The sequence below is a fragment of the Montipora foliosa genome, chromosome 11 (assembly GCF_036669935.1).
Source record: "Montipora foliosa isolate CH-2021 chromosome 11, ASM3666993v2, whole genome shotgun sequence".
Classification (NCBI taxonomy): domain Eukaryota; kingdom Metazoa; phylum Cnidaria; class Anthozoa; order Scleractinia; family Acroporidae; genus Montipora; species Montipora foliosa.
Genome location: NC_090879.1, coordinates 15,483,997 through 15,492,902, shown reverse-complemented (window position 1 = coordinate 15,492,902; position 8,906 = coordinate 15,483,997). Strand labels below are relative to the sequence as shown.

At 41.4% G+C, this 8,906-nt stretch overlaps 1 protein-coding gene across 1 annotated transcript; it reads right to left on the bottom strand.

Moving 5' to 3' along the window:
* Nucleotides 1–5,489: 5,489 nt before the first annotated feature.
* Nucleotides 5,490–8,249, bottom strand: LOC137976234 (uncharacterized). Its single transcript, XM_068823525.1, has one exon. The coding sequence runs from the start codon at nt 7,925–7,927 to the stop codon at nt 7,070–7,072; it is 858 nt and encodes a 285-aa protein (XP_068679626.1). The 5' UTR covers nt 7,928–8,249; the 3' UTR covers nt 5,490–7,069.
* Between the last annotated feature and the right edge of the window lie 657 nt (nt 8,250–8,906).

Genomic DNA, 8,906 nt, shown 5'->3' with positions numbered 1-8,906 from the left:
AATGAAAGGAGATGCACCGATGCCCCTCCAGAAATGCAAATTCTTACGCAAATTTCCTTTAACCTGTACCTCAAACTTGCTACTATCGTCAAATTCGCACGCGTCATTATCCCGCAGTACCTGAACTAATTCTTCGTAACCTTCAGAAGATGACTCACTGTCCTGGATTTTATCCGGTGTGGCATTTGTAGGTAAATCCAGGCACGTCGGCCATGCTGGCATTATTGGATCCGCCAACACCTTGGCTGAGCCATGCATAACAGCAATCCCTTGCCCAGTGGCCGAGTCTGTGGCACCGGAAGCACTTGCTCTGATCGAAGTTAGACTCTCTACGGCCTGAAACGGAGACAAAGCAGTATCAGAAAATTAAGGACAAATAAATCGGGTGGGAGGGTGGGAGGGGCGAGTGGCAGTGGCACGCATACGAGGAGCAACTGTCGCTGTTCTCCATAGTAAATCTCTACAAGAAAAGACCGAAGTTCTGGGTCGCTAGCGTGAATGGAAAGTGGCGCGAACAACCAACCTTAAAAACCCTTGCATAAACAATAGAAACTCCAACGTGTAAATAAATAGGCGCTAACGACCTTGCAATACAGTTTCCCAAGGGACCGCAGTGCACAAAAAAAGATATCAACCATATGAAAATATATTTACGTTCTAATTCACTACGTTCAAACGAACGTAAGTCATTTTCATCTTATAGATCCATAAAACAAACTGAACCACAGGTATGGGAGGATCGCAAGCGAACCCAAAACACAATGAATGCTCACTAAGAAAACTGCTGGTCAATGCTTAAACCAAATCTTTCCGCGAAAAGCTGCCGATCTGAGCTGGATAAGGTGCTCCTAAAACGTTTCGAGTAATCGCTTCGGTGCTGGGCCGCTTGTCGACCAACAGTTTCTCTGGCTCTTCTTAACCGCTTATCGTCCTGCGACCACGACCCCAAATCATCCGACATGTACTCATCTGCCACCTTCAGCCATCAACACATTTATCCGCGATCCTGATAAGCTTTCGCTGTTTTAGAATTAATTCCTTTCCTTCTTTTATCAACTCGCTCACCGCAACATTCGAACCATCAGCCTCCTCTCTAATTCTGTCAAGGACAGAATCAAGCTTGGCGTTGTGCTCAAACTGCTTTTGGTTTCCCTTGAATCGGAGTCGACCGACTTGCTTGTCAGTCCCTGATTTTCTCTCGATCTGTTTGCCTTTTTCTTCAAGTTTGACCTCTAAGGAGCTCTTGGACATATTGAACACATTTTGCACAAGCGGCGACTCTGCCATGCGTGACTGCGTTTGGTTTGACCTTCTGGAGGTTTCCGCGATCGATGGGTTAAGATTAAATGCAGATTGGCTGGTACCAGCAACTGGCCGATAGCGTAGATAATCCTTCTCGGCCGAGCAACTGTCGCTGTTCTCCATAGTAAATCTCTACAAGAAAAGACCGAAGTTCTGGGTCGCTAGCGTGAATGGAAAGTGGCGCGAACAACCAACCTTAAAAACCCTTGCATAAACAATAGAAACTCCAACGTGTAAATAGGCGCTAACGACCTTGCAATACAGTTTCCCAAGGGACCGCAGTGCACAAAAAAGATATCAACCATATGAAAATATATTTAATGCTAACAAATGCGAACTCAGCAAGGTACAGATTTTGTTAGCTTGCTTTATGCAAAACAACTATTGATGCAAAAGTAAATAACTATTGATACACAGTTTTTGGAAAGAGCAGAAGGACGGTCGATCGAGAATAAAATATTTACGACATGAAAACAACATTAATTTTGAACCGTGAATATAGAATATAAAAAGTTACGATCAGCGACAAACATTTTGGGAGATTTTTGCTACGTTCAATTTTGGGAGTAACTGCAGAATACCCCGCCACATCGATTAACTTAAGAAGCTGGATACGCGGTACGCGGTACGCGGTACGCGGAAAGAATTAAAGTCAAGATGGCAAAGTATCTTAAGTAGCTGGCTACGCGGTACGCGGTGCGTGGAAAATTTAAATTCTAGTGTACCCTAACCCTAACCCTAACTGAACCGTAAAATGAAAGCTAAATTTTTAAACGAGTGCTTAGGCCTAATCACTGAAACGAGTACCGCGTAGCCGGCTACATGGAATATAGTTCGAGTGGCGGGGTATTCTGCAGTTAAGCCGATTTTTGTTGTCCTCTTACATGTATACGAACAGATTAGGGCATGTTTACCGTGATTTAAAGTCAATAATGTCCGTCTTTAAATGTAATTTATATGATTACGAAAGTGTGGTTGAGCAATGATTTTGCGTTTGAAATTAACAGTTGGATTTGGTAATAAAGAGAGTCTTATCAAGTGAGATTGTGTTTATGTTGTCGTAGTTGTATTTCTGTTAGTGGAAAGAATGAAAAGACGAGAAATGTGTTTCTTTGCGCTAATGAAAGAAAGACAAAATTTGCACATGAGACGCTCTTTCTCTCTCTGTCTGTCTGAGAGAGCCTGGACTCTAGGTTTTCTGTGTAGCCGCGTAGCCGCGTAGCCGCGTAGCCGCGTAGCCGCGTAGCCGCGTAGCCATCTTCAAACTCTGCGTGTCCTCTGTAAGACAGCCTGCATTCTGCGTTTCTGCGTAGCCACACTTTTCAAGATCTCTTTTGAAGTGGAGGGGTATTCAGCAGTTAAGCCCAAAAATCAAGTTTACTTTCGTTCACAAAACTAAACTATCAATTCTCTAATAAAAATTTCAGTTCAAAAATTTTATCATTAAGTATAGCACCCACGTTTCTACCTAAAATTCACCGGTGCGTAAAATATGCTTTTTACTTAAATTGGTCAATCCTTTTCACATCATCCAAGGAATACTCTCCATAGATCCTCTCCGCGATGCACGTATCTCCACTTGAACTCTGCTAAATAGGAGGAATAATGTTCCTTTTTACGTCCATGAGTTGGCAGTTTCGCTTTCATTTGCCGCCAGTGGCCTTCAATCTTGTTCGTGTGAAATCCCTCCTTGTTGAAAAATTCAATGGAATGGTTTACAGCCTTATGAATATAGCCACACTTTTCACGAGATAATGTGAAGAATAAAGCATTCGTTTACTGATTAAGCCTAAGAACTCTCGTAAAATTTTAGCTTTCATTTTGCGGTTCGGTCAACTACACTTTTCACGAGAATGATGTGAAGAATAAAGCCCTTGTTTACTGATTAAGCCTAAGCGCTCGTTGCAGTGATTAGGCCTAAGAACTCTCGTAAAATTTTAGCTTTCATTTTGCGGTTCGGTCAACTACACTTTTCACGAGATAATGTGAAGAATAAAGCATTCGTTTACTGATTAAGCCTAAGAACTCTCGTAAAATTTTAGCTTTTCATTTTGCGGTTCGGTCAACTACACTTTTCACGAGATAATGTGAAGAATAAAGCACTCGTTTGCTGATTAAGCCTAAGCGCTCGTTGCAGTGATTAGGCCTAAGAACTCTCGTAAAATTTTAGCTTTCATTTTGCGGTTCGGTCAACTACACTTTTCATTGACTACGGGACTGCGGACCACGGTACCACTCCATTTTAACACTTAGTTCATTGCTCATCGACTGCGGGACTGCGGACCGTATACGTAGATTTAAGGTAGGCGTAAATTATTTTGCCTGAAATTTAAATAGACACTTCTTTCCTAACTAACATATTATGAGGGGGAGGGGTAGTCTTCACAACTGCGTAGCCGCGTAGCCACTTCATTCCCTTACTAACAAATTCCGAGGGAGAGGGGTGGTCTTCACAACTGCGTAGCCGTGTAGCCGCGTAGCCATTGCATTCCCTTACAAGCAAATTCCGAGGGCGAGGGGTGGTCTTCACAACTCGTTCTTAAAGCGTTAGCAGGAGATAACTGCGTATCCATGTAGCCAGCTTTTTCAGGGTTATAACTTCAAATGGAGGGGTATTCAGCAGTTACTCCGAAAATCGAAAGTGACATGGCCGGAATTCAGCGGACGCCGTGATTAAGTTACCGCGGCATGTTTACTCGCCAAACAGTGAAGCATCTGTGTCAAATGACTTTTGCAAGTTTCTTTTTCCGTAAAAGTTCCCTGATGTAGTTAGTCTCCCTCGCAGCCGTTTTTGGGATGTCACGCAACGTTCCCCCAAAAGTTACTTTTGGGGGAACGTTGCGTGACATCCAAAAAACGACTGCGAGGGAGACTATGATGTAGTTGACACGACAACATTTTTGCAAAGCCCCGGTTCTAAAATGACGCCGGTATCGCGTTTTTCCGGCTAAGATGACACTGGTTTGCGCGCGCTCACTGTTGTTCTGTGAGAAAATCTCGTACTCATAGTCGATCCGTCGTTCTCGTCCTAGAATCTAGAGCTTTCTATTATCAAAATTTAGAACACGGGTCCCGTCAAATTATGGCTAATCTGATTGGGTCTGGTAACCACAACGCCTCTGATTGGTCTGCAATCAAGTCGACGCACGAGGGATTGGTCGTGCTTACGGTAATGCAGGGCGTTTTCCATTTACCAAGAAATTCCGGAAATTCCGGAAATTCCGGTTGGGACGTAAATGGAAAACACGTTTTTGGTTCGTTCCAATGGAAAATTTTTCCGGAATAAACGGAACTTCTGAAAAGTAGTCCTGTTTTTCTGTTGGAAACTTTCCGATGGAAATGTGTGTTCCATTTACAACTTTTGAAAGGTCTTACCACTTCCAGGCTATTCACGGCCACATTTTTAACTTTTGGCGCGTAAAATCGCAATCACTGGGCGGCGAACGGACCTGAGTTAAATGGAACACCGTTTTTCACCCAATGGAAATTTCCACCGAAATTTCCGGAAATTTTTGTAAATGGTAAACAACCGCAAAATCATGGATCGTGCAAGGAACACAATTATACCGCCGGGTCTTTTTTCCCGCAAAACTCTTGCTGTAGGTTCCTGAAAATACTGAGATAATTCTTTGATTGCACTCACGCGATAAGACGGCCATGTTGATGCCAAAACAATAGACAAATGTAGCTCAAATTTTGCAAAATAATAGAGTCAAATTTCCAAAAGACTTTTTAGCTATTGTTCTTTTCACCAACATGGCGGCCGTGACGTCAGAGGCAATCAAAGAATACGAAAAACTGATAGGCCGCATTTCATGGCAGACTTGATTATTGTCTCTGCTATAGTCTACTCTATGCAAGCTTCTCACTTCTGTTTTCAAGTTCCAATTTACGGTCCCAGAAAACACTCGACGATTGATAATTCAAAACCATTTTACTGTGACACAACTAGCAGTACTTAAGTTATCTATACTTGAATATTTCATTCATTCATTTCTTTCTCTCGCTTTTTTTATTATTTGAGTGGTGCATTTGAACAGTTCATGCTACGTATGGGCCATATCATTATTATTAGTACAATTTTTAATATTATCATCACTATCATGTATGACAAATGCTTTGTTAAGCTACTTACAATTAATTTTTAACATTTAAAACAGGATGCAAGTCCTAGATCTTGTAAACTTTCGTTGTTGTTTTTTCCCGCATCGACTTACTGGCCCCGACTCTCCGAGAAAGGGAATACCCGTTCTAGTTTGGAAAGCACTGTGGCCTCAGATGCTGCACATGATACTCTAAAGAAAGACCTTTAGAGTCAGGATTGAACGGCACAATCGCTACATTATAACTGACAGAATACTTTTTAAGGGCAATAATTGTTAGTCATTTAGTCCGTGACCGAAAACGACCATGATCCCTTCAGTCGTGCTTGAATGAATTCGAACAAAAACAGACTGAGATTGAAGCGACCACCTTTTTAGTGCGTCATTGTGTTTACGCCTTAATGAAACGATAGCCCTTCGTCTGAGCGATAACCGCTGGACCAAAGGAAAACCCAACGTTGTCATGGTAAAAGAATTTGTGCAAGTCCGCCTCTATAATCCACAACCATAGCCAATCAAAACGTTCAGGAGCCCATGGGATCCTAGCAACGTCCCTTTTACGACGAACAGCAACCTAACATCAGTCACGAAAACTCAATGAGGCTCAATCTCTGGTCGCCTCCCACCAATTTGGCCCGGGTTCGATTCCCAAACTCGGCGTCATATGTGGGTTGAGTTTGTCGGTTCTCTACTCTGCACCGAGAGGTTTTCTCCGGTTTCCTCTCTCCTCAAAAACCAACATTTGACTTGATTAGCGCTCCCCAATTAGTGCTCCAGCGCTAGAACGACTAGACACTTAAATAAAGTTTCTCGCGATGGAGAGATTTAGCATCTGCAGCAAACGGTAACCTTCTTTTTGCCGTAAAAGCATTTTTTTACTCGTCTCTATTCAACCTCGTTCCCAGCCTCTTTCATCTCCCCACCCCAGAGGGAGGCAGCGTTTCTTTCTTCCCTCGCTCCTCCAGGGGTGGGGAGATGACGTCTGTAGCCAAAACGCAAGAAATAAGCAAAAAACAAACTGATTTTTTTAAATTTTCGGTCAAATGCAAATTTCATCCTGACGTTTCCGTTTGCGGTAAACGCCACACTAAATCTCTCTAATTATGTGCAACTGGAAAGCTTAACAACGAGCAATATGCAACGAAGTCAAAAGAATCAGTGTTCAAGACATGTTAAATTAATGAGTTAGAAATTAATTTCGCTCAAAATCCATGTTTCCGCATTACGATTGTCATCTTTCAATATTGTAAGAAACAATATGCAATTAAAAGGAAGGTGAATTGAGATAAACAAATTGCCTGTGTTTTGAGAATGCATTAAAAATGTCTGAAAAAGAGATATTTTCTTTCCAATGCAACCCGATTTTCCAGTACAGTCTCAGCTATATATAGACAGTAACAATTTATAAAAAGGTTGGCATATCAGTTTATAAAATAATTAACATCTCCTGTTTTAAGCCTTGAGCCACCCAACCTGCAAAATTCGTAGTCGATGATCCTTCGTAATCATTTGGCCAAAAAAGGCACAATAGATATTATATACATATTTACATAAATACACTTCCCTTAGTCAAGAAATATGGACTTCAATTGCGTCTGTACATATTTTGTTTAGTTTAGTTATTTTTTAATCACACGTTTTGGTAGTTTGTGAAGCTTTCCTCTTCACCATATCATACAGAGTTCTTCCATGGTTTGCCGTAGTAAATTATCTCGTATGATATCAACAGCAGATTTTAGTGATGGATCAATAGCAACACATTTCCCACCTCGTCTTTGACTGTTTTTGCTTTCAAGAAACTCTAATGCTTCTTTACTCAGCTCTAGCCTTTCTAAAACATGAACAGGCTCAATTTCACAAATCTCGACTTGTTCTTCTGTCAGACTTCGTAACGCATCATCGTAGGGGTAGGTGGCGTGGTTTAGCGAAAACAGATCCTTTTGGCTCGTGTATTCCCGTCTCGCAGATGAGTTTGCATGTGCAGTTGCCGTTGTATCTGGCAAACGTTTGACCTGTTTACTCTGTCTTTCGATTTGATCATCTGCCTTCTCATTTTCTGTGCGCTTTCTTTGTGAGGAAGGTCTTCGGCGCGCCGTTCGATTTGACACATTTGAGCGTGTTTGGTCGACATCACGCGGGATTTCTTGCAACGTCGAAATTCCCGAATAAGACCATGAAGTCGTCTGTCCAATCGGCGGCAAGACAACGTACGAATTAGGGAAGTGAATTGGGCTTTTTTCAACGTGGTTCACGTTAGTTTCTGAAGTCCTTGTCCATTTGGTTGGCAGCTGAGTTTCTCGGTTGACGCGTGAAAAAGACGACACACTTGTCGATAAATTTTGAAAGGTTGGAGGCGGTAGAGTCGCTTTTGCGGCATTGCGACCACCGAGCAACTCGTTTTTTATAATTGGAGGTAATTTGACCCGACTGTTCAAATCAAACGGTGGTAGAGATCTATGGTAAGATATCTTTTCGTTTCTGTCAGTACTTGGCGAATGAACCTGATGATGCAAATGCGACATCGTTAACCACTGGAATCAACAAATATCACATTAACTCTTGATGCGACATTCTTTTTTCTCACTGTGAAAATCCATCATTCGCAAAAATAAAAATTACGGGGAATTTCTGGCTAAGTAACAGCGCTGCTGGACCGTCAGATGATTTCCTCCTTGGTGGGTAATCTGCCGCATTTTGATGACCTTCACAACCTGACCGGACTAAACAGTGTCGCTGATAAAAAAAGAGGTCCTTGAAAAACAGATGGGATCAGATATTTAAGACAATTGACGAAAGAAGAATTTCATTCGTCCCTTGACAGGAAATCGGTAGAAGGGCCGTGAACAGTTGATTTTCTTTTGCTTCTCCATTTGATTTAAAATACCAGGAAGCCAAACTTAATGAAACCAGGTGTCACTAGTTTCTATTACCATGACAACTAATCTGGCATGTGCGATCACTGTCATTTAATCGAATAGATGGAAGAGTGGAAAAGGGGAAAGCTTATTCATAATCTATTTCAATTTCAACGTCGTATTTATCAAAAAAAGTTTTTTTTTTTACATGTCGTTTTCAATGAATCGGATTACAGAACAAAAATAAAAAATAATTCGCAAAAATTGGTCTCCACTCTGATATCCTATCACTGGAAAGCTCAAATAATCTTGTCGAGCACATTGTTGGTAAAACAGTGTACTTCAGATATGAGCGCCGGCTTTGTTTTTTTTATTTTTTTATTTTTGGATTTTAAACTAACATATTACATGAAATGTTCTCATGTCAAATTTAACTACTTCTAGTGACCAGCAAATTTTTACTTAAATTGAACTACTTTCATGCAGTCTCCAGCACGTTTTTACTCAAGGTTTTAATTAAAAACATTGTCGGCCGAAAGTCTACAGCCACTTTCCTGGCTATTATATCATAATACACCTGTAAAAAAAATAATTAGCAACGACGGATGGATGGGTGAGGCTAAATGGCGTGGGTGGGTGGGTCGTG